The sequence below is a fragment of the Rhamphochromis longiceps genome, linkage group LG5 (genome assembly GCF_057381845.1).
Source record: "Rhamphochromis longiceps isolate RC_006_pf linkage group LG5, R_longiceps_female_GT1.1, whole genome shotgun sequence".
Taxonomy (NCBI): domain Eukaryota; kingdom Metazoa; phylum Chordata; class Actinopteri; order Cichliformes; family Cichlidae; genus Rhamphochromis; species Rhamphochromis longiceps.
The window spans coordinates 17323560-17349794 of NC_140561.1; the positions used below are offsets into that span (position 1 = coordinate 17323560).

The 26235-nt window shown below is 40.1% G+C and overlaps 1 protein-coding gene and 1 long non-coding RNA gene across 2 annotated transcripts in view; one reads left to right on the forward strand and one right to left on the reverse strand.

The window, feature by feature from the left end:
• Window positions 1-26235, forward strand: part of cpne5b (copine Vb) — a 158031-nt gene that overhangs the window by 40695 nt on the left and 91101 nt on the right. The window contains exons 5-6 of the mRNA XM_085406201.1: window positions 8037-8140; window positions 25744-25783. Coding sequence (XP_085262327.1) covers window positions 8037-8140; window positions 25744-25783 — 144 coding nt within the window. The remainder of the gene's footprint in view (window positions 1-8036; window positions 8141-25743; window positions 25784-26235) is intronic.
• LOC146669547 (uncharacterized) lies at window positions 2037-25175 on the reverse strand. The gene is made up of 3 exons (XR_014911727.1): window positions 24943-25175; window positions 3535-3664; window positions 2037-3414 (listed from the first exon to the last, which is right to left on the reverse strand). It is a non-coding gene; the product is annotated as an uncharacterized LOC146669547 (long non-coding RNA).

A 26235-nucleotide genomic window follows, 5' to 3' on the forward strand; every position in this document is an offset into this window, starting at 1 on the left:
TACAAAATAAATATGTGAAGTAAAGTGTTAAATAAAGTATTGAAGCCAAACTCTTTACCTTTATGTCTTTGCAAATACTGATAAGCAGCTGACATCAGAATGTTTATTATGGAAGAAATTCCCAAATGTGGCACATAATGAAGGTAATAATGATAATAATAATAATAATAATAATAATAGCAATTTAACTCAAAAGGATGTAGTTGACAATATTCAGCATCTTTCCTGTTGTTAAGATGAACAGTTTTAAGTAGATACAAGTGCATGTGTATGTGGCCCGTTGATGTTTCACAGACCTCCATTTGTATCCAAAAACTATTAACAGAAATGGGCCAAGCTGCTGCTTTCGATTAAATCGAACGTGGCCATTGTAGTTTATTTTAATAGAATTTTTGTCCTATTGCAATAAATGCTGACTGCAAGACCAAATTAAAATATATACAGTGTACTGTTTATGAACTAAGCCTGTAATAAATTTGTCACGGGCATGGTAAATATTTTTGTATATAAATATCTTTTATTTGTCAAGTTAAAGAGTGTCATTGTGATTGAAACTCTATTTTTCCAAGAGATATCTGGCTGAAGGGGCAGCAGAAATTGCAACAACTATAAGCACAAGTAAAGAAATAAATACAGGTGACACTGGACATGAACTTCAGAAGCAGTCACACTGAACAAGAGAATCTCTCCTCAATCCTTTAAATCAGACCTACACTCACCCTTCATAACCAGGTAACAACTGCAATAACAATTTCAGATTCTTATAGATTATTCAAGAAAACGAGAGCCCCCCCCCCCCCCCAATTCTTATTTTTTGTGATGTACATTTATAGATAACAACAGTAATTGTAATTTAGCATAAGAAAAAATACATTTTGATTAAAGAGCTCGTGCATGCTGGTGGATAAACCATTGCAGAAACAAAGTTTTAATTTGGAGCAGCTGTGCCATAAACCTTACATCGGATGCTGGTCTAATAAATTCGTAATGCAATACACTGTACTGTGTATGCACATATCTGAAAATTATAGAGTATTGCTAGCGCAATGCTTTAGTGTAAAAACACAGCAAATATGCTGTAAGTGAGAATACATGTTTGGCTTACAATAAATTAAAGTCATTAAATCAAAAAATCATAAATCAAAAGTGAGTTTTGCTTTAAAAACTATTCCCGTTAGAGAACGTCTGGTCCAAACCTTGCGAAGATAAATAGAGTTTGACACTAGATCAGGGGTGGGCAACTCCAGGCCTCGAGGGCGTCCTGCAGGTTTTAGATGTGTCCTTGAACCAACACAGCTGATCTAAATGGCTAAATTAGCTCCTGCAGTTCTCCAGAGGCCTGGTAACGAACTAATCATGTGATTCAGGTGTGTTGACCCAAGGTGAGATCTAAAACCTGCAGGACACCGGCCCTTGAGGCCTGGAATTGCCCACTCCTGCACTAGATAGTCGATTTTAATGTTCTGTAATACAAACAAGCAACAAAAATATTAAAAACTATCAACCAAGACAGCAATGAAAAAAGAAAGTCATTAAAAATGGAACTGTAACATGATGAGTATAGCATGATATTAATTTACAGCTATGTTCCCAGTGCCACAGCCGTGATTTCACTTGCATCCCCTCCAAGGCTGGACGTGCACAGTTTGATTCCTCATCAAACACTGCTCATTGTCCAAATGGGCACAGATATTTTCAATACATGATAATTTAATGTAATTTGTTTATTTATATGGTATATGGCTGTTTTATTTATACACATCTGCTGCTCTTATGTTTACTCACTCCCAACAGATGGCTGTGTGGGATTAATTCAAAGGTAGCTGAATTATTGCTGACAGCCCTGCTCTTTGGGTGTGAAAATGTGTATGCATATGTGTAAATCCTAAGCGCATATGCATTTGCATATGCACAGTAAAGGTCCCTTTGCCATCCACTTCTTTGTTTTTTCAGTTTGAATGCCTTCTAATCCAATCAAATACACAAAATGTAATTAATATAATGAGCATTTCACTTCAGTTTATTTTCACTTCAGATTGCACTCCATCTTCTGCTGTTCACCAGGAAACATTTAAATCAGCCCTCTCCTTGCGGACATGAACCATCGCATCCACAGTCATATTGTCCAGTTGTATGTGTTGGAGCGGCTCCAGGTGATGCTGTGTGAGCGACACTGAGCGCCTCCGATTGAACAAGCAAAGCTAAAACAGGTGACTCACCAGGGACTGCTAAATAATGCTTTCTGACAGGGCCCTCTAGCACACCGGTGGGGCCACGTTTGACGATTATTTCCATCTCCTCCGGTATTTGGTGCACACTGCATTATGCCTGCCATGCTAATACAGGTCATTCTTGATGAAGAGTATGCACATCACTTTATACAACAGACTAGTGCATAGATAAGTTATGTGTAGACTTGATTCTCTTCGTTGTGCACTCATTATCCTCTACAGTACATTAAAGTGCTCCGGATTTAGTTGTAGGATACTTTTAGGTTGATTTTATGCTCAAGATGATTCAGTGCTTTTTATTGCTCCAGTGGTTATTGTTTTAAAAACAACTAAGTGACCTTCAATAATGACTCCCCATCCAAAACAATGGAGAAAATAAACCTGAATATGGACTCTAGTATCCAAAACCAAGTCTGAAAAGGTCATAGGAGATGTTTACCAGGCACAAACATACTGTCGAACAATTTGAGGTATTACTGACTAATACAGCCCAAATTGAGAGCACTCTTAGAAATACACTTCTTCCTGGAATCGTTGTGTAAGTGTACCTCGGGTAATTAGACCGTATACCAGAAAATCACAGCTGCAAAAAGTCTCAGCTCTAGCTTCACTGAGTTTCCACAGTATGTCCATACAAACACAGTCACATTAAGGATATTTGTGAACCATTTGCTTCTCCTTACAATATAACACAAGACAAGACCTATTAAATGTAATCCAACCATCCATCCATTTTCTTCCGCTTATCCGGGGTCGCAGGGGCAGCAGCCCAAGCAGAGAAGCCCAGACCTCCCTCTCCCCAGCCACCTCCTCCAGCTTATCCAGGGGAACACCAAGACGTTCCCAGGCCAGCCGAGAGATATAATCTCTCCAGCGTGTCTTGGGTCTGCCCCGGGGCCTCCTCCCGGTGGGACATGCCCGGGAAACCTCGCCTAGGAGGCGTCCAGGGGACATCCTTGTCAGATGCCCGAACCACCTCAGCTGGCTCCTTTCGATGTGGAGGAGCACCGGCTCTACTCTCTTCACCACAACAGACCGGTACAACATCCGCATCACTGCAGCCGCTGCACCAATCCGTCTGTCGATCTCCCGCTCCCTTCTGCCATCACTCGTGAACAAGACCCCAAGATACTTAAACTCCTCCACTTGGGGCAGGGTCTCGTCCCTGACCTGATCCGGCTGCCTGTAATGTTAACACTTAATTACATCAACTTATTTTTAGGTTCATTAGATGAATATAAGGCGTAGTCCTAACGATAAGAAACTCTCTCCAATAAAAAAAAAAACTAAACAAAAAACCTACTTAAATCTGGTGGAGTTCCCCTTCCAGGTTGTCTCCTTGTTTACTTTTGGCCCACTTACTGCTTTCAGATCTCTCCCTGAAAGGCTCATTCTGATTTTCCTGTGGACCAAACGTTGCTCAGAGAGCTGCACTGCAAGGGAGAAAACATGAGGGGAAAATAGACCAAATTTAAATTGTATTTTTTATCTATTTTCACAGGTGGAGTCGCTGAACTGAATGGTTGCACCTTATATGTAGTACATACATACAATGAAGGACTGTTGGATATATAAACAAGTAAAACATAGCAATGGAGGTGCAAAGTTGCCGAGTGATTACTGTATGCTGTGAGCCAGTCAGAGAACAGCTAATGGAGATTGACACGGTTGATGATTTCTATTATTTTTTTCCCACCGTCTGACATTATCTGCTACTACCTGCTATGTGAATGAGTGTGCGTTTGTGTGTTGGTGCACATGCCTGTTTCTGCGTGCATGAGTTTTAGAATTTGTTTGATGTGCACACATATACCCAGACTTCGCACAATCACAGCTGTGGCTCGAAGCTCTAACAAACCTTGGGAGTTGTTTTCCCATGAAGCCATGCAGCACTTATTGTGGAAGAAATGGTTTTCAGCTGCTTGTTTTACTCTTCCTCCCTAAACTCTCTATCAGTCCTGGGGAGCTGCTCAGTATTCTTCGTGTTTCTGTGTCTTTTCTTTGTCTTGGGGATTTCTTTTTTAAACTCACCCCAATGCTTTTCACTGAAGGCCAAAACAGACAGAAAGCTATCTCACACTAATTCACACTACTGACTCCAACATGCTCATTATATGAGCTCTGTGTTGCTGTCTGCTGAGCCACAAAGAACAGAAAAAGAACTACAGCACATTCAGATGGCAAAAATCTGCACTGACAATTTGTGTGTGTTAAAAGAAAAAAAAGGTTGTTTATGCAAAGTATGATGGTCAGCATAATTAACTCTTAGCCATATTTGGGATAGAAAAGCCAAAAAGATAATAATGGATTATACATGTTTTATTACTGTTCTCCTTTGCCCATTTCTTAATTTAACACCATGATCACTTGCAATGAGACTTAGGGACATGGTCACATTTTCAACACGAGACACTATCGGTCTCTACATCAGCGGACCGAAGAGTTCAGATGCCATAAGTATATGCGTGCCAGCTGCCTTGCGTCTATGTGTGTAAATGTCGAGGGTGCCGGTCAGGGACTTCCTGCCAGATTCTCATTAGCCAGCTCCAGCAGCCCAGCAGTATCTAATGAACTCTGCAGCACGGTATTGTCTCTTCCACTCAGCTGGGAAATCACGTATGGTGCTCATTTTTGCAATCTCCCGCCTCTTTACTAACATGTGCTCACAACCTCATCAACAGCTCCGGGTGCTTCGGAAAAAAACTCAGGGCAGAACACAGATTCAATATCAGTAGTCCTGCCCTCCTATTTTTAGAAAGAGGGATTCGACAGTGGTGCAATATCACAGAAGAGTGAAGTTTTCTATTGGTGCAAAGTCATCGTTTACTCACACTCGCTCACAAAAGCTGCATTCCATGTTATGGGAAGATTAATCTTTGCAAACAGGTTCTGTTTACCTCTATGAAGAGCTCGACAGACTTGCTGGTGAGTTATGAGACTGTGGAAAACAAGAGTGACTCTGAAAAGGCCGTTGCAGATTTGCTTTAAGCTATGAATGTTGTGTGGAACTCGTTGAAGTTGCATGCTTATTCCCATACAAATAAACATTATTGCACTAAAAATACTACAGTTTGCACATATTACAACATATTCTTATTCTGAACTCATCACATACTGACGCTTGCTCCTTGTCACATTTTGATGCACTTGGTAACGCTTTACTGACATTTTCAACTAATGCAAAAAAATCAGCATTAGAAGGCCAGTGTGGTGTTATACAAACTCTAGATGGAAAGAAGTTTTTGAACCATGTCTGGAACCACACATTCTTCTCTTCACTTAAATTTCACGGTTTGGTTTTCATAACATTACCTACACATTAAAGGTCAAACACCTCTCGACTGCTATGATGCTGATGACACCAACACAGCACGTTTGCCCTCTGCCTCATGGTGTCTATTTCACAGGCAGACCTGTTGTAGTCTGTGGAAACAGTTTGTCTATATACGATTCGCATCTGACCCGATGTCATTATTGCATTATTGAGCACAGGTTGAATTTTCATCTTTCTAACAAAAGAAAGAGTTCTTGCCTCTGACATCTGTGCATCATTGTAATATTAGGCATGAAGGAATGAAGATGGATTTGATTAAGGAAATCAATTAAGAAAAAATATGATTAATGCCGCTCATTACAAATCAATTAATGCTGTTCCTTGTTGTGATATAAGGATGAAATGAATATTAAACCTATCACAGGAGGTGTGGCTTTAATAGATGTAGCAATAACGTCTTTTTCTGAGCTATAACAAGAGCCCTACAGGCCCAGAGCATGCTCACATGGCTCAAATTTAGAAATGTAGAAGTAAGATGTGATTTATCTTGTGAAGTTCTGGTGATATTACCAGCAAATAACTATGACTAAGCTGAGATGTTCAAACCGCAAACAGTTTATAGCTGTGCTGGCAGGAAACCATTAAATGTGACATCAAAAACATGCAGCCATGTACAGTACAGAGTAGACTCAGTATACACAGGAAATGTGGTGCAATCTCCAGTGTGTGTGTTTTCTTGAATCCATTTTGAGGTAATTTCATTCTTGTGTTAACTGCTCTCATCTGACTCCACTGTTTTTATGTTTGTTCAAACACCAGAGGGCTCAGACTTAGTATAAAGTCACGAATGAGGCAATGTGTGCTTTAAGGCTTCACTATTTATTTTTATTTTATTAAATATAAATCTGTGGAGGTTTTAACTGACGCACACTCTTTAATCAGGCAATCACATGGGAGCAACTCCATGCATTTAGGCATGTAGATATAGACAGGATGATTTTCCGAGGTTCAACTTGAGCATCAGAACTGAGAAGAAATGTGACTGAAGTAACTTTGAATGTGGCATGTTTGTTGGTGTCAGGTGGGCTGATTTGAGTATTTATCAAACTGTTGATCTACTGGGTTTTTCCCGCATGGCCATTTGTAGGGTTTACAGAGAATGGTGACCAAAAAGATTTTTAAATATCCAGTGAGAGGCTGTCCTCGGGGTGAATATCCAGTGTTGATCTCAGTGGTCAGGGGAGAATGGCCAAACAGGAAGGCAGTCGCAACTAAAATAACCACAACCAGGAGAATGTCTTTGAATGCACAACACGTCGAACCTTTAAACAGATGGGGTACAGCAGCAGAAGACCGTGGTTGGTGCCATGTCTGTTACACAGGACAGAACAGCATACTGAGGCTACCTAAATGGGGCAATATAAGACTGGGGTTAGAATTTGGTATAAACAACTTCAAAGCATGGATCCATCCTCCCTTGCTTCAACAGTTCAGGCTGCTGCTGGTGTAATGGTGTAGGGGATATTTTCCTGGTTCACTTTGGACCCATTAGTACCAAATAAGGCACCATTTAATGGCACATCCATCCCTTTATGACTACAGTCTGTCCATCGTCCAGTGGCTGCTTCCATCAGAATAACTCAAATCATCTTAAACTGGTTTCTTGAACATGCCAATGACTTCACTGTACTCACATTCACCAGATCTCAGTTCGGCAGAGCACCTTTGTGTGGTGTGGTGGAATGAGAGATTCACATCAGGGATGTGCAGCTGACAAATCTGCAGCAACTGTGTGATGCTATCATGTTAATATGGACCAAAATATGTGGGGAATGTTTCCAGCACTTTGCTGAAGTGAAGCATTAAGACCGTTCTGACTGCTATAGTGGGTCCAAACCATTACTTGTAAAGTGTACCTAATACAGTGGCCAGTGATTGTGCATATACTTGGAGTTTCTGGGCCTTTGTCAATTGTTCTCTGGCATATTTCCCTGCATTTGTAATTTAGGAGTGAGAAAATGTAGGAAGCCCTAATGACTGCTTTCCTCCTCCTCACCTCTCCTCACTCTTTTCTCATTTTTACCCTTCTGACTGTTTTCAATCCAAAGCTCTGACTCAAACAGTGTCCCCATTTCCTTCCCTCCAGCAGTTTTTTTATCCCTGTCCCCTTTTCCCCTCCAAGTCTACCCATAACTTTTCCCTGTCCACACAGGGCGTCTTACATTTTCCTTTTCCTTCCGCGAGGTTGATGTATGCGCTAACCTGCTGTAATTAATACAGGAGAGGGGTGAAGATCAAGCATCCGGGAAACCCACCCTTGATTTCATTTGCACAGCAGAACCATGTGAAAGCACCTCCATTAATCAGGCCTCTGTGACTGTGTGCATACACTTATGTAATAAGCCCAGGAAAGAGATGAAAAGGGCAAGCACACACTAACTGTATTTGTTTTTAAAACTGTGTTTCAATGTCTTGCTTGTTCTTTCATCATTCTCTTCTGCTGACCTCCATCTGTCTTTCTCCTCCTACAGTTTGGCAGAACAGAGGTGATAGACAACACTCTAAACCCCGACTTTGTTAGAAAGTACATCTTGGACTACTTTTTTGAGGAGAAGCAGAACCTTCGCTTTGACTTGTGAGTGATGTTTAGTTTTCATTATTTCACTTCCTTTTCTGCACCATCTGCCTACACCGTTTAGTTAAGTTAAGAAACTGACCATCTGCCATACCTGACCAGAAAATACAACAACCCTAACTATGCACAACAAGACTGACCATGCCAAAATATGGAGGGGATCTAAACATTGCAATGAAATGGCATGTCTTTAGTTTTATTTAGATAACTGCATTTATTTACACCAGTGCATAACAAATGTAAATCTCAGCATTTTTCATATACATCATAAGGTAAGCCTTACAATTCAAAAAAACAAGACAAAAGCAGCAATTCTCTTTGAGGAGCACCCTGACTGTGGTGAGAAAAAAACCCCAGGAAGGAACCTGCTATAGATGATGTCTGTCTAGACCTACTGGGGTGAGGGGGAAGCAAAGAAAGAAAAGAAAAGCACCTTCAGATCAGGATCATGCGGACCTGGAGATGTTTGCAAGACTTTCAGAGAGAGAAAGGCCAGAGAGGAAAATGCACAACTTAATGAAGAGGAAAGAAACACAATTTATGACACGAACAAGGCTACATGAATGCATAGAGGAAGAAATGAGATAAGAGACGTGCTCCGTGCTTGATGGGAGGTCCAGCAGCAGCCTGAGCCTATAGCAATATAGAAATGGGATCTCTCTTGCTACTTAATATCTTCAGAACAACATATTGTAGAAGCTTTCCGGGAGCTATATCCTGATAATAAAGAATTACAACTGCTGGTCCCAGAAGTAACTAATAAATGGGATTGTTTTCAGCATCATTCTAAGAAGGCATGTTTGTAATGTTAATAATGCTGGACGGCTCATCTGTATCGCTACAGATGACTTTAAATGCATGAGTTAAAGGAGATATTCTAGTCAAAAATGACTCAGTGGAATCAGCAGTGCTAGAGGCCAAGTTAATGCCATGTTTTTAGGGCCCAAAACAGAGATTGAGATCACCAATTGCCAATAGAAATATATGCATTGTCAACCAGCACACGACATTGAACCTCTTATATGACTTTTGGAAGACTTTCAACATCTGATAAATATGACCAGCACAGTGCTCGTCTTTTGAGTCAAAGCGCGATATGATCAGTGGTGTCAAATGCAACACCGAGATCCAGCGTGATAGCTATAGAGAGGAGTCCATTGTGTGAGGATATGAGAAGATGGTTGATGCTTTTTACCCATGCTTGTCTCTGAGTTATCATGCTCTCTGAATGCTGAATGAAACTCCTAAAAATGGAACCATTATTGCATGCTAATCTAATACAAATAATGAATAAAATGAGTAAAAATAATCATAAATAAAGGGTGTAATGGATATTTGGCAGTAATTGGCCAAAACGCCCTTAATCAAGGATTTTTCAATTAGAGATTTGACAGCAATCTTAAACATCTGCAGACTGTTAATAAAGATAAAGTGATCATATTTTGGTATAAGCACATGTTAATTGAGAGCAGTTGTTTGGAAGAAGCAACTGTTAATGTTATTTTTTCCACAAGCGAGATCCAGCCTAAATATGAACACAAATCTAATCTTACAAGTGTTTCTGAATCTGATCTGCTTAATAAGCCCCCAAAACATGTATTAAAAAAACAAAACAAAACAACTATGTAAGAACACGATAATATAATGGATTTCTTTGGTAATATTATCACATCTGCTTTTAACCTTAAAGTTTTTGGATGGGTCAGATTCCAAAAAGATGCTTTTTGTAATTTGGACACCAGGGCCCCATTTCAGGAAGCCGGTTTAGAAAACTCAGAGTGAAAAACGATACTCAGGGTTGAGTAACCCCGAACTGTCCAACTCGGAATATTCGGTTTCAGAAAGGCTGATAACAATTAGTTCAATCAACGCGGAGTTGCTTTAACCCCAAGTTAAGCGCGCGCACGAGGATACATAAAGCCCTGATTAGTGGAGCACAGATTAAGCGAGTCACCATGGAGACGGAGGGAAAGAAGGCGCGGTCAATGTATCTTACAGCGCTTGAGGCCGAAATTCTGATGGCAGTATATGCCGATAACATGCAAATTCCGCGGAAAAAAAGTAACACAGCCACAGCTGCAAAAGAAAGGGAGCATGCATGGCAAAACAAAGCCGACAGAGTCAATGCGTGAGTGTTAATTTAAACATTGATCTAGGGATTTCCACCCATTTAACACGTTATTTTATTATATTTGATTTTATTTTTTATGTTATACATTTGATTTTGTGATGTGATGTGAGCGCAGGTGCAACCCAACAGGCCCCAAATGTTCCTGGCAGCAAGTAAAAATGAAATATAAAAATATAGTCCAAACAGGTAAGGTGTAATTGTATTATGAGCCATAGTGCTTGGTCTGTTTGTCCGATGTAAATCAATTGCAGTTAGAGGCTACATTAATTTTCTTTCTGTAAGCACTTATTGAAATTATCTGAGCACATTACAAGTACATATTTGCTTACTCTGTATGCTCAAATGTGACCCGTTATAGCCAACAGAAAAAAAAAGCGGAGGCCCGAAAAACAGGTGGGGGTCCTCCACCACCACCACTCACAGAGGCTGAGCAGTTGGCTTCCACATTTGTGATAATGTTGGCAGCATCACATATGATCTTCACAGTGCAGAGAACACAAATTAGCATCCATTACTATAATGGAATTATTTGTTAGTTTGAAATGCTACAGGGAACTGTTAAGGTTCAAATATTGGGGATGGAGACAAGAGAAAAAACCACAATAACAACACTGGTCCGGCCGGGTTGAGTCAAACGATGATTTAATGATCACACACGTGGGAGATGGACACTGATGCAGACAGCCTCAAAATCTCAAAATGGTGGAGCATTGCTCAAACTTTTATAGCCTCTGGTGCCTCCACCTTATCATACAAAGCCTAAACATTCACATGCTCTCTCTCACACAGCGCCTGAGCTACGACCTTGGCTCCCTGTTTATCTGCTCCTGCTGAAATGGGGCAGAAAACTCCAGCACACTCTGTTCTCTTCTACTCAGACAAATTAGACAATAACCTTCTGCGAACAGTATTTCTTATAACTCAGCAATATAATGCATCATAAAACAATATCATTCATTCACAACAAGTCAGCAATTTAATGTAATGCAAATCAGTTTAACTAATGCAATAGTTATCAGCTTCTTCTAATTCAGGAGAATAATGCAAACTAAAACTACATAATAATTCACAATCTTTAATTAGGGGTATAACATGGCATAAAATAATATCATAATTTTACAATTCCCCCTGATGAGGTCATTAGAATAATGACCTCACAAACACCCTGTAGCCCAGTGTGGCCGGGTTCATCTCTTCTCACTCCTGAGGTCCTTTGTCCCCCTGAGGGGCGAACCATATGTGGGATGACCTCTGTGTTTGCGCAATTCAGATGCAAGAAAAACTAGGATTCCAACAGTAGCAGGTCCAGATGACACTCTCCTTGTCTCCCACTGCTTTCAGCCTTTATCCTATTGCTGCAGCTACCAGTGTCGTCCAGTTGGGTGATCCTCTGCTCTTAATTCTTCAACCTTAGGGGTTAGACAACCCTTCAGTCGTAACACAGATCAGGGGATTATTCTGCCCCGATTTCAAACAACGATCTGTGTATTCTCCAGAAAAAGGAACAGGAAGGTGTCCCCTTTTTGCCCAAAAGCCTCTCGAACTTCGTTGGTCTGGTGTTCCCGGATTTCCGCCAACCCCTTCATGGTTATTGCTGTGTTTATGGGATCCATCCTTTTGTGGTGACTAGCTGGAGCCCAAACGCCATGACCCTTGGACCCAGTTGATGTCTCGGCAGTCACTGTGTCTGACTCTGCTACGGAGGGTCCTCGCATCTCTGTGACCTCGTCTGGTGTCTGTTCCTTTCTCTGTAAGAGACAGAAAACCAAAACACCTCTCTTCCTAACCCTAATAATCTAATGTTGTTATCTACTGACCTTCTAGTGATTCAGAATTGGTCTAAACATTCAGAATGTCCCAGGGACTTATTCTAATCATATCTTATGTGTGTGTAAGCATGTTTGCATTTAGCCCTCTGCACTCAAGGCATTTCCTACACTTTATCAGTCCGGACAGTCACGCCGAACGAAGCTTCTGACCTTCAAAAGGCCGAGTGCCAACTCGTTATAAGCACATTTGCAAGGTGTGTCTGAAAATTATTGAAACCCCTCTTTTTAACAAAAGACAAAAAATTAACAAATCTTCTAAACGCTATTCAGTTCATTTCAATGAGTAATGATTAAACATGAAAGTGATAGTTTATGCTTTTTCACTGATTCTCTAAAAGGTCCGTCTTCTCGGACCGCTATTAGCTTAAGCTTTACCATTCCTAAATTATTAAAGACACAAATGAAGTTATAAAATGTTCAAATAATCCTGGTTTGATGTTAAAGCTCAACCTTCCCCCCCTTTTTTGACACATTCCAATGTGTCAAATCAACGGAGCTAGAACATTCAAAAAAAAAAAAAAAGTTAGGCAGCTACAAAGTTTCCCAGACTCTCAAGGTGATCCGCGTGTAACGTTCTGACTCAGGTATTTAATATTTTAATAAATCTCGTTTAATTAACTGCCACTATTTAAACTAACCTTAAAGACATAATTTAAGAAAAGATCACAAAGAATAACATGATATCAGTGTTTTGTAAGCGCGTGCGGCCCTCCATGCTCGAAGCCTTTCCCCTCAATAGATCAGTCAGACATTCGCGCTGACTGTAGCTTTTAACCCTTATTAACTTGAGCACAACTCTACAATGAGCAACAAGTTGCAATATGTATAAAAATGATCATGGTTACACCTGCAATGAAAAATTATATCATTATCCTAACACCTGTAAATGGAAGATTCATCAGAAGTTATAACAATCACAGGAACACAGATGTTAGTATAAGGTCAAAAGCTTCAATAAATGATCATCGATGCAATGCTTGTTGCATGATTCTCATACAATAATAATGCTAACATTGAAAATAACAGTAAAACACCCCCTTTTGTCCCGTTTCACTTGACACCTAAACGTTTATAAATGCCTCTTTAATTCTTGATTTTATTTCCCCCTTTTCTCCCCTTACTGACCACAGCAGGGGGATCTTAGTTTTGAATCAGCCATGAATCCAGCTCACCTGATTCATCAGTGAGCTCCACCATCACTGGCGTCTGACAGGGTGGTGCTGCATACTCTTCCTTTAATGTCACTATTTTCAACCTGTTAATTAGAGTGTTTAAACCTGAAGTCGACTACGTCCACAACAAGTCAATACAGCTGTAAATGTGGCCAATTATCAATCTATTACCAATCAATAACAACAGATAACTTCTATTTTATGCATGCTTTTAATCAACCACTCACCCAGAGGATCTCCAATCCCAGCAAGTTCCTTCTCCTCCTTTAATGAGTCTGTCCTCCTTCCATGCCCTGGTAACCGGTCCATCCAGAGCCATATGATCTCAAATATACATACAACAAGCCAAACCACACCTTGGTCACACCAACCCCTTCCCACCCCCAAGATGTCCAATGCCATCCTAGTATGGACTGTCAAAAGTGGCTTTAACGCTGACTGTCCTGACAATCCATCTCATACTTTTCCTGGTCAGATTTGCCAATCTCTGCACCAGGGTTTTAAACGTTTCGCCATTTTCATTAGGTTTTATTTTTTATTTAGTTTCGACTCCAGATTTTCAATTTTTTGCCAGTTGTAATTAGTTTTTACCAATTCTTTGCTAGTTTAGTCTAGTTTTTATTTTCTGAAAATCCTTAGTTTCAATTTAGTTTTATTTGTGTTTTGCAAAAGTTAAGTGTAACAAAATCTCAGTTCCATCATATCAGTCATGCTCTTCTGATTATCCTTGGGTGTTGAGACTAATAACTATTAACTCTTGCCGCACCGTGTGGTCCTAATTTTGGTTAAAGTTAATTGATAACCTTTTGAAGGCGATTGTTTCACACCTTTATTTAGATGTCCCAGTCCTGTTATCTCGGGATACATCACGCTGCCTTATCTGGGGTTAGCTGTTTTCTTGGGATGCGAGTTAAGTGGGTGAGCTCTAAAAAGAGGGGGAGTGTGCTCCCCCTGATGAGGTCTTCTAGGTAAGCTAGGTTAACCTTCTTGTGTGAGCTTTTCAAGTGCACTTTTAAGGTTTGTGGGATTTTTTGTTTTATAAATGTCCCTCAAGACCCCCTGATGACCCAGTATTTCATTTTTGCGCACTGTAGTACACATTTAGTTTTTTGCTTGTAGCTCTCATACTCTACTTGCCACTCCTCTAAGTCCTGATGTTTCTTAGAGAGGACAACAGAACCTTTAAAATTATATCCCATGTGTGGGGGTGTGGCCTTGCCAATTGTTTTTCCCACCTTTTCAAAATGGCTGGCGTGCCCACAAGCACATTTTATGGAAGAAAGAAAGGTAAGCTTGATATTTACAATTAAAATGTTTTGTTAAACTCAGATTTTTATTTTATTCAAAAATAAACATCTAGTAAATAATTTCAGGGGTCTTTAAGAATTAGGCTCATTTACTTTCACAGGGAACATGACTAATTTATTAATGTGTGCTCTACACATTGGGACTTTATATTTATATTTATTTCACTTTTTCCTAATACCCAACTTTTGACAAAGGCGGAGAGAATTCTTAACACAATTATTAAGGGAGATTCAAACATAGATTTTTCAAAATATGAGAGGGTCAGGACCCACTAAAAGCCACAGAGAAGATTATCGAGATGCAGTGGCAGATGTAATAGAGAAAGACACAGGGCCACCTGAAATCTGTCGTCCCATCTGGTGCAAAACCAACATGTAGTAGAATCTGGAATTTTGATTTTGAGTTAAAAATAAAATATGGGTAAAATGCAGAAATGTTTTCCAGTAAAGTAAAAAAATAAGAGTCGCAATTATAGTTGAATCCATAACACCTAATTGTTTCTACGAGATCACGTCGTTGCTGAAAGTTATCAGTGATCTCAATGTGTGAAAGGAACTCACAGTATCTGGAGTTTAAGCTCCTCTTGGCTGAGAAACCTGGGACAAACATGTGAACAAGACCTGAATAATACCAGTAATGAAGACTTCTCTCCAAAGATCAATAAAAGGAAGCCCCAATCTGATGAGAGTCTAGCAAAATATGGTTCACTCCACTTGCCTGAAATGGTTAGCAGTCCAAGGCATTTCAGTTGTAGAATGATTGGGTACAACAATGAAACAGATGTGAGATGAGGGAAGTGCCAAATGTTCCTTTGTGTCTCCAAATAAAATCAGTACTTCCTCAGATATCCTAAATAAATTGACTTTTGTGAAATAGAAAGTTCAGTGCCATCACTTATTCCTAAACCAATAGTTTACAGCTAGTGAAGTGTCAGTGACTTCTGGGTTGGTCCCTGATCTTCATCTTATGAGATTGTTATTTTAATAACACTTGATTCATTTAAAAGAAAAAAGAAAAAAAAGAAAAAAGAAAAAACGAAAATATTTTCTCCCTGTTTTTTCTTATTCTCTGGGTCTCAGGAGGACATTACGTCCCTCTCCACTACAAGACTCTTGTTATGTCTACAAAACAGTCATATTAAAATCATCCTCAATTCTATTCCGGCGCTGTCTCCCGACTTTTCCTGACCTGATTCTGCGCGTGAACGGAGCAGCAACACAGACGACTCGACTAACGTATTACCTTAATTTCACTATAGCAGGGCACGCACACATCAATGCAACCAAACACATTTTGCTATAAATCTAGTTAATTTTAGTTAGTTTTGTGAACATTCAGTACAGTTTTAGTTAGTATTTCTTTTTTTTTGATTTTATTACCGTTAACGCAAATTTTTCCACTTCTACTTTTCGTTATTTCATTTGTTGTCTTTAATAATAATAATCTCCTCTGCACCCTTGAATAAACACCATTAACATGATCAACCTTTTGCTGCTTGTTATTTCACCATCTTATTGAATCAAATACTTCATACTTATGTGGTTTACGACATTATATTTATCTAAATCTCCACTTTGTGTCTAAATGTTTGAAGAATTTTTGAGGGTCAAATTTTGAGAATTTGACCATAGTGAAAGTTATGGCGTTATCACCCCCTTTGGGGATTACCTTTTTCCAGTTTTGATGATGTTCCTCCCCGTTCTTTATTTTTGCAAGTACCCCTCTTCGGTGGCGAGAAACTGTTGGTGTGATCAAGCGGGTGCTGTAAAAACAAAAGCTCAGGACAGAACAGTCACCAGTCATGTACTTCATTCAAAATTAACAAATATCAAGCTTCATATTGATCCTCTGAGTGTAATGGTACATTTTAATTTGCACTTCTAAAAACAATATTTTCTTTATTTTACTCTTGTTCTTGTGCAGCACCACCCCTCAGCACATGCCCCTGTTATTTTATCTTACTTTTAAATTATTGACTACTTCAAGAGAGCGCCCAAAAGACGGGGACCAGTGTTTATCATTACATATCTCCATTTTGAGTGCGGCTGTCTATCATTCCCCTCTTATTCATAGACCTCGGTGGAGGGTTTTTTGTTTGTTTGTTTTTTTCTAAAATTAATTGACTCTCTATAGTGACCCACTATGGTTAATAATAACATGCTCAGTCATGAGTGGGATCAAACCTTTTCTTCACTTTAGCATTTAATATTCCCAACAATATAATGTAATACCTTAATTAAAACACAGCTACTAAAACACAATTTCCTTAATGCAAACATCAGTAGCTCAAAATTAGCAACCAAAGGGTTCAGTCTGCAGTTCACACTGCTGTGAAGCTACAGCTCTTTAGTCTCTGTCATTCTTCTGTTCTTGCAGACAAAACAAAGCAAAACAAAACATCCACCCTTCTTTTACAGGCTGGGTGAATTGTCTGTGGACATTCAATAATCCTAACGTCAGCACCGTTTTTGTCTCAGTATCAAGTCAGTTAAACTTTTAGTCGTCAGTCATATGCATACATCCACACACATTCATACCAAAAGTTGCTGATAATGGAGTCTCACGCGCAGCCTATTCGAGGCTCCATCACCAGCAAGATGACGTCATCATTTTAAAGGAAACAGCTCCTTGTTTGTTTTTCCTTCTTTGGACTGGATTGACTCGCTGCAATCCTTTTAGGCTTCAGGATCAGTGTCCCATATAAGTGAATTTTCTCCCAAGCTCATTATAATCATGGAGAAAAAATACTTTGCGACTGTTTTCAATAAGAATATTTTATAGCGCTTTAAAGTTCACTCTCTCAGGCCTGGATTAAGGAGCCGATTTGTTAAATCAGGAACTCACAAAATACCAAAATATCACCACCGGTGGATCACACCTCTCAGATGTTCTTATCTCAGTGCACTGTAACAAAAGCAAAAACAAACGTAAACAATAAAACACTCATATAATAACAGATACTGGGGCCCATTGCAAACATGTCCAAAGTTCAAACCATCTTTCTCTCTCTTAGAGAAAGAGAACAATCCAAACCTCACTGATAGAATCAACCTAGTGTCAAACAAAACCCAAAGATCAACCAAAACTCCTTTTTGCACCAACAAAACATGTTGGATTTACTTGACTCAATAGTGGACACTAGTTACACACCAACTCTTTACCTTGGCAAAAACGTAAACAACTAAGTTGAATCAACACAACCTTTTCATAATCTCTTCGAAATAAAACTCACACCATTCATTCATCATTTTCGCTCTGTACCACTGCTCCTTGTTAGACTGTGTGAAGCACAGTAAACAATTCAGTGGAGGCTTTGAGCCATAAACAGACATCACGCACAGACATTGTTTTCATTATCAAAGTGCTTCAGACCATGTCCTCTAAATCTACACAAATGCCCTCTGCGTGGCATGAAATACATTTAAGCAATAAATAATCAATCAGTTCTTGCTGTTGTAACCAACTCCGTATTTGGATGTTTGTGTGCAGCATTTGTTAGTAAAGCATTCTTCATTGCATCAGCGTGTGTGTGTGTGTGGATCACTTCTCAGTTCATTGAATCAACATTTTAATTTGTGTGTGTGTGTGTGTCATTTCTCCCTCAATCAACGAGTGCATATGTTCATATGCATGTTTCTTTTCACTCTGAGTCGGTGCATGTAGATGTGTGTGTTTGTGTGGGTGTTTGTGTTCATCACTTTCCTGTTGTAGTGTTCTGGGTAAACCACGGCCTGAAGCGTGCCCTGGGTCCTGCCCTCCTCCTTTTCAGTCTGTTTGCATCCATTGGTGCTGCTGCTCAGAGTTCTGTCCATACTGGTTCTGGCCCCAATTGAGGCAGTCCTTTTCTCCAGTGTCCAGCATCTTCTCCTTATTTCGCTCCTCCTTAACTTGACCCTTTTGCTTCGGTCTTCCTTCAGGGTTTTGATACGCAGCTCAATTGTCTGGATGTCCGTTTGTTGCTTGCAGAAGTGCGACTGCTGTCCGTTTGTTTGCAGGTGGAACGGCTGACATCCAGAAGGTGTATAGGAGAGTCTGCAGCTTCCACCTCCCCAGTGGAAGACCTCAATCTTTGTTCTGTTAGTTTAACACAGGCCTCAAGGCTCTCTGGGATCCCTGCTTGCACTCTCAAGCCCACGGCTGAGGTCGTAGTCGTAGTCCCATTCCAGGGGAATGGAGTCCATGGTTGTTTGGGTGTCTCGGCCCGAGCGTTCAGTCCAGAGCTAGGCAGCCCAGGACGCTGAGCGATCGGAGGACGGCAGAGGCGACAGGAAGCCATCCCCCTAACGTTCGCTCCATAGCAGACCGGACAAATCACACTGCTCATCTAGCTCCAGGATGCTCCGGCCTGATTTCAAGTCCGGTGTCTTGGACTCCAAGCCTGATGGGTTCGATTTTCAGCTAGCTCCTCCTGGGCCATGCTCAGTTTCTGCTCTGATGCCTCGAGGTCTTATTGAGGGCAGAAACCTCAAAGTCTTTTCCGTAGAAATCAGATTTAAGTCCATTGATGTTTTCCTTGCTTTGTTCCACGGCCTTTTGCGGCTCTGCTGTTCGGCTCTTCTCAGAGGTCAGCTCCTGGCCGAGCCCCGACACCTGTGCCTTCAGCTTATTTTCTCCTGGTGTTTTGTCCATTCTGAGGTGCCTCCTGACCTCAGTTACTCCTCCTGTCTCTGGCACGCCCTTTTTGCTGCCCGATGGTCATTGTTGGTCCGTCACTGTCCTGCACAGTTTTAATGCAGAGTGGTTAAGGTCAGCATGGTTTTGCTCGGCCTCACTTTTCATCTGGGCTTAATGGGCGTCTCGTCACAGCTCTGTCAGCTGAAGCTGTCTTTTTCCATATGGCAAGAATGTAAAGAGTGTGTGAGAGGGGTGTGTCCAATCAGGCACAATGCTGGTGCCTTTGCGAGTGCCTCGTTTTCCAAATCCAGATGTTTATTTGTCACGTACACAGCAACAGAGAGAACAGTCTGTTGTTGGGATGGCTGAGGTCCTTCACGATCTTCCTGGTCTTGGTCCAGCACCGCCTGCTGTAGATTGAGTGCAGGTCAGGGTGCTCGGAGCGGATGGTGCGCTCAGCTGATTGCACAACCCTCTGTAGTGCTTGTCTGTCCGGCATGGTGCTGTTCCCGAACCAGACAGTGATATAGCTGCTCAGGATGCTCTCAATAATTCCTTTATATAAGGTGGTCAGAATCGGTGGTGGGAGCCGGGCCTTTCTCAGTCTTCTCAGAAAGAAAAGACACTGACAGAAATCTCCCCGAACAGGAAAATCATGTTGTATTGGCTGTGTTACTCAGAGAGGGGAAAAACAACGGGACCAGGCCCTGTGTCAGCCTTCTCTCCCCCTTTTTTTTTGTTTTTTCTCACCATATAATCCTCTCATAACCCACCAAGCTGACAGGACAACACAGGTACATGTTAAAATTCTTAAGATCATGTTTAAAGCACAAAAATGGAATTTTCTTTCATTCAGTAATCACTTGTATTAATCAATCAGAAGAAAACATGTCACAATTTTGACTTTTATTAACCACTAAATTTGTCGTGTTATCACTGGTTGTGATTTTTTTTTTTTTTTTTTTGAAGTTAAGTTGTTGTCCTGCAACCCAGAGGGTTTATTTGTTAGTAGTGGATAAACTTTATTGTGTAACGGCGGGTGTATGTTAAGCTTCACTGCTTTAAACTTGCTGGAAAATCTTCACGTGTTCATGGGTGTAAGCTGTTTCTTCATTGCGTGTATGTGTGTTTGTAGATGGGCTAATTTAACGTTTTTTCTCAAACGAGGCATTTCTCTAGCACGTGCCTCTCTCTCACATTTCTCTGCTTGTGTGTGTTTTTGTTTCACCTTCTTGTTGTGATGCTCCAGGCGCCTTCCCAACCTCCACAAGTCTGTTGGCCGCAATTTTATGTGTAAAACTTCTCTTAATTTCTCCTTTAATTCTCTGCTAGCTGCTGTCTTTTCCACAGCTGCTGATTCTTGCTGAGTTTGGTTTCCATTACTATAATTTTGCTTCGGCCGCCGTGCTTGTGGGGGCAGTTGGTCCAGCCCCATAGCCACCTGTATCAACACACTGAGAGATTTATTTAATATCATTTTCATCACTGTTAAATAGACTAGCAGGCAAGACGCCCACCTTTGCACTGCAGACTACATGCCAGTCTCCCAACACACTCCTCTCTGAGTTTCCGCTTTAAACTCCAACATCATTCACACCCTAGTCATTCAACACCTTATTTGTAGTATCATAATCAGTAAAATCAGCGTTTTACTTACAGGCATGTATCATTGTTTGCAAATCAAAATTATAAAACTCAAAAACACGCTAAACAGGAAGCAAAGTCCTCATTTGCATGTTCACACACCGTCTAAAAATAGCTCGCAGCGCTGCAGTGCGCTGTCGTCACACACAGGGTCACACAAAGCTCAGACAAAACTCTTCTATTTTATATTACAAAGACGTCTTATATTTACAATCACTGACAGGCCTGACAGATTCAGCACCTAACAAATTTTGACAAATTTAAGTTAACGGGTCCAACCGAAGAAAGTTAACTTTTTTGTAATCAATTAACCAGTATCTGTTTCCTCCAGAACAGCCTATGGCCTGATTTCTAAAGTCCCTAACTCAATTTAACTTTGTCCAAACAAGCACATGACACCATTTAAAACGGTGAGGAGATTCTAACTCCTAGCTTATTTCAGGATGCCCTGTACCCCACAGTTAAACCAAACTGAACTAACCCTGTTCGCCGACAGGTCAAGACCGCGCGTCCACGGCCAGGAGGGAGCGTAACCTCCGGGCTATGTGCTTCTTAGCATCTTCCAGTGCCGTCCTATAACAATTTTCACCTAAACAATTTTGACAAATTTTAACATATCAATTAAACAGTATCTGTTACCTCCAGAACAGTTTCTGACCTAATTTGTAAAACTATTAACCAGTCTCTGTTTACTCCAGAACAGTTTCTGTCCTAATTTCCCTACCAAACTACCTGAGCCTTCAGCTCAATATCCAGGGACTCAAACCCAACATTATATCTGTTACCTCCAGAACAGTTTCATATTTCTTCAACTTCATTAAACATTCTTAAGCAACTTTAACTGCATAACACACGGTGATTCTCATCAAAATCAAAACAGACACTCTACCAGTAATTTCAGTGAGTAGACTTTAATTTAGTCATATCCAATTTGGCACATTTTGGAAATAATTCAACAGGTAGTGCCTTACCTTTAGATAAGCCGGCTTTTGTCCACTCACATCAGACCACTGGCTCGTGCCTGTCCGTTCGACAACCTCGGACCGTCCAAACTTTTAAATTCCACCCCAATACCACAGGACGAGCCCCCAAGCTGTTAAGGTTCAAATATTGGGGATGGAGACAAGAGAAAAAACCACAATAACAACACTGGTCCGGCCGGGTTGAGTCAAACGATGATTTAATGATCACACACGTGGGAGATGGACACTGATGCAGACAGCCTCAAAATCTCAAAATGGTGGAGCATTGCTCAAACTTTTATAGCCTCTGGTGCCTCCACCTTATCATAAAAAGCCTAAACATTCACATGCTCTCTCTCACACAGCGCCTGAGCTACGACCTTGGCTCCCTGTTTATCTGCTCCTGCTGAAATGGGGCAGAAAACTCCAGCACACTCTGTTCTCTTCTACTCAGACAAATTAGACAATAACCTTCTGCGAACAGTATTTCTTATAACTCAGCAATATAATGCATCATAAAACAATATCATTCATTCACAACAAGTCAGCAATTTAATGTAATGCAAATCAGTTTAACTAATGCAATAGTTATCAGCTTCTTCTAATTCAGGAGAATAATGCAAACTAAAACTACATAATAATTCACAATCTTTAATTAGGGGTATAACATGGCCTGCAGTTCAAAAAAAGCGCCCCTCGACAGCCAAACCCATCTGTTCTCTGATTGGATTGTTACATTTGTGATTGACATGACATTGACCAATCAGATGAAGGGAAGAAAAATAGGGTCAAAAATCCGTAGTTGTAACTTGCAGGGTTTTTTTTTCTAAGTCCACACACAAATCTTTTTTACGCACACACAAATCTTTTTTACACATACAAATCTTTTTTACGCACACAAATCTTTTTTACGCACACAAATCTTTTTTACGCACACACAAATTCTTTTTACACATACAAATCTTTTTTACGCACACACAAATCTTTTTTACGCACACAAATCTTTTTTACACATACAAATCTTTTTTACGCACACACAAATCTTTTTTACACATACAAATCTTTTTTACGCACACACAAATCTTTTTTACGCACACAAATCTTTTTTACACATACAAATCTTTTTTACAAGTACAAAATATTTATGACCACATTTTGAGCCCATAAAGTAGCGAGTAACTGTTTGAAATGTCCGATTTATTTTATAAATAAATGCTATCAGACAAACAAAAATAAATAAATATACAAATTTTAGTATTTTCAAAAGGAATATATGTAAAAAGATCAATAAATTTTTTTTCCAGATTTCAGTTTTTCACAACATAAAGCTTTTTTCACCAATACCTACAGTAAATAATATAAATATATAAACAGTGCAAACAATTTCCAGTGACAAGATATGCTGTAAACTTTATATTAATTTTTGCTCCAAATGGCACAGCAGCCTCAGAGAAAACATTAGAACGAGGTATCTTCATCATATGTACATACAAGGCAGCTCAGTTTACCATAAGTTGTATGGGTGTGCATCTATTTCTCCATATTTAGCAAAAATGTGCCATTTCTTCACTTAGTGAGGTGATGGTTAAGCTTCAGCAGCAGTTTGCTCTCAAGGTTCTTGCTGTGAAGCTGTCATTGTTTAGCAGTGAACAGGAGTCCTGCATGACTGAGAAGTCCTTCACAAGCTCCAGATGCATGAAGGGCTGTATTGATTTTGATCGACAGCTTCTTGATGTTAGGAACGCCATGCAATAGATCCACACCTCCAGTGAATGGACATGAAAGGTACCTCTCCAGCCCTGCTTCTGGCTTTCCTGACCCCATGGATCCATCATCTTAGTCGGTTAGGCTGCTGTTTGCCCTGGCCTCATCCAGCTCTGTGTCGAGGTGATGTCTGATGAAGTTGAGACCCGTGAAAGGTGTATGGTTTTCAAAAGAATTGGGTCTGGTCATTATAGTGCAGTATACACTGCAAAGCTGTGGATGTTTGGCAAGAAGATTTGATCACACTGGAGATGTTTTTTACTAACTCTTGTAGAAAAACAAAATCCTGTCATTCATATCCCGCACAAACAGTTTGCAATGAATTCTTGATTAAGTTTAAAATAAGAATGTGTGCAAGGCTAAGCAGTGCTAGCCAATAGATCCTCCTGTTTGGCTGTTACTCTGGGAAAAGACGAGAAAGACATTGATGGAAGCCGTGACGGGAGCTGCGATGTGGCCTATATAATATTTATATTGTACGAACGTGATAATTCTGTATATTGTAATAATGTGATATTATATTGTTCAAACGTGAAAGGTATATTGTACTAACATGATAGTATATTGTTCTAACAATAGTATATTGTTAGAACAATATACTTTTCTATTTTTCTTTTGGCTGGGTGGCAGCTCTACGCTTCCGTACGACGCTACCGTATCCGAGGCTTTTCAGTGTGGCCTCACAAAATTGTGACGACTACAACAACCATGAAAAGAGTTGGATGGACATTGCTGCTCAATTGCAGCTGTCTGGTCAATGTTTTCCATTAGTAATTTAGCAAAGTTGATGGTGGTGGTGGTGTGTGAGTGAGTGAAAGACAGAGAGAGGGAGAGCGAGAGACAGATTTTGTATGATAAGCTTCATGTTATGGACGCACAGTTTGAGCACTCAAGTCGCATCAGAGCATCAGGCCGTATAGTGTGAGACCCTGCATCGTGACCTTTGAACTTCTAACCCCTGCGATTCAATTGTACAGTTTGAGCAGGAGCTGAATAATGCGACTGGAAAAAAATCACACAGTGTTTGCCCAGCTTAATGCAGACTGTTTAAACTAAACAAGCTGTTGTTTCACATAATAAATTCTGCCAGCCGCAGTATTGCCTTCTGTTTTAACAGTTAAAGCAGTAGAGACGAGCTGTTTGCATGTGCGTTGAACTCCAGCGTCATTAACGAGGCTAGCTGTTAGCTTATAGCTCACGCTAGCTAACCAGCGAGCAGTTAAAAAGACAGCTGAAGCTGTACAAAACACCCACAAACTTGTCTCACTACAACGTAGCGCCGAAAATATGACTCGCAGCTTGAGCTCGACACAGCTGCTGTAACATAAGGCTGGCATCCAGCTAACCACAGCTAAGAAGATATTTAGAGAAAACTTACCGTTTCCTCAGGTTACACGAGCTGAGTTTTTTCACGCTGAAAAGTTAGTTTGTTTTGGCTCTCACTGAAGACACTGACACTGAAGACATAGCTGTTCTTTTGTACTGCTTTTAAGCGAAACGTTCTTTGTATATGAGGCCAAGGGTGTTCATCCTCTTCAGCTCTAGCGTAGACGGCTCCGCTATGTTTTCATGTTTCTTCTTTCGTGTGTCCGCTACTTTGAAACGTTTGGGCCGCACTGCCCGCCACAGTTTCAAACTGGTCATGTGACTGCATGGCCACATCTCATTGGTAAAAAAGTTACCGGAAACTCCACTGGCGGCATGTTATCTAATGTGTTAAACTAATTATTTTTTAAAAAGTAACGAGTTGAATTTTGCAAATGTAGCGGAGTAAAAGTCCCGTTTCTTCTTCACAAATGTACTCAAGTAAAAGTAAAAAGTATTGTGCAAAAAAGGTACTTTAAAAGTACATTTTTTTCAAAAACGTACTCAAGTAAATGTAACGGAGTAAATGTAACTCGTTACTACCCACCTCTGCTCACCTCACTAAACACTGCAGTTTTCAGTGCAGCACATTTAAGTGTCACCTTATATTGTTTTCTTTTAGCTCTTTCCCTGTGCTTTATTTCTTTGTAATCCATGCACTGCACCAATTATAATGACTATCTCCTGCTTCCTTCCGTTTCTTCAACTTGATAAACAAAAAGATACAAAGATTTTTGTTCGAAAACCTTCCTGCAATGTCACATCGGTCAAATGTATAAAGTAAGGCTTTTGTTTTCATTTTGCTTCCTTTCAGGTATGATGTTGACTCCAAAAGCCCCGACCTGTCCAAACACGTGAGTACTCACAGCTATTTTAAACCTTGAACCACAGATAAATGGAGATCAGTCTTGGGTAAAATCTGAATTATTGGCTTGAATTGCTGTGGAGAAAATTCCTCCATGTAAACATTTAAATATGGTGTTTGACAAAATGGAAGATAGTAAAAATTCCTTTTATCAGTGGTCTAATGTTGCTTGTTTTAATTAGTTTGTCGCCTGCTGCATGTTTTTAGGGTGGAATAAAGCAAACCCCATCTATTGCCTGATCACATAAGTATCCAAATACAGAGTTTTTATTTGTTCTCTTTTATTCACAGTGCTATTGTTTTTAGATATGCAGTCATATACTGTACTTATATTTCGTATGTAAATGTACAGTTTAAATGTCTACTTGATCAGCAACTGGTTCTTTCATCGTCTTTTTTTATTGGTTTTACTGGCACTGTAGTAATGGATAGTATGTAACA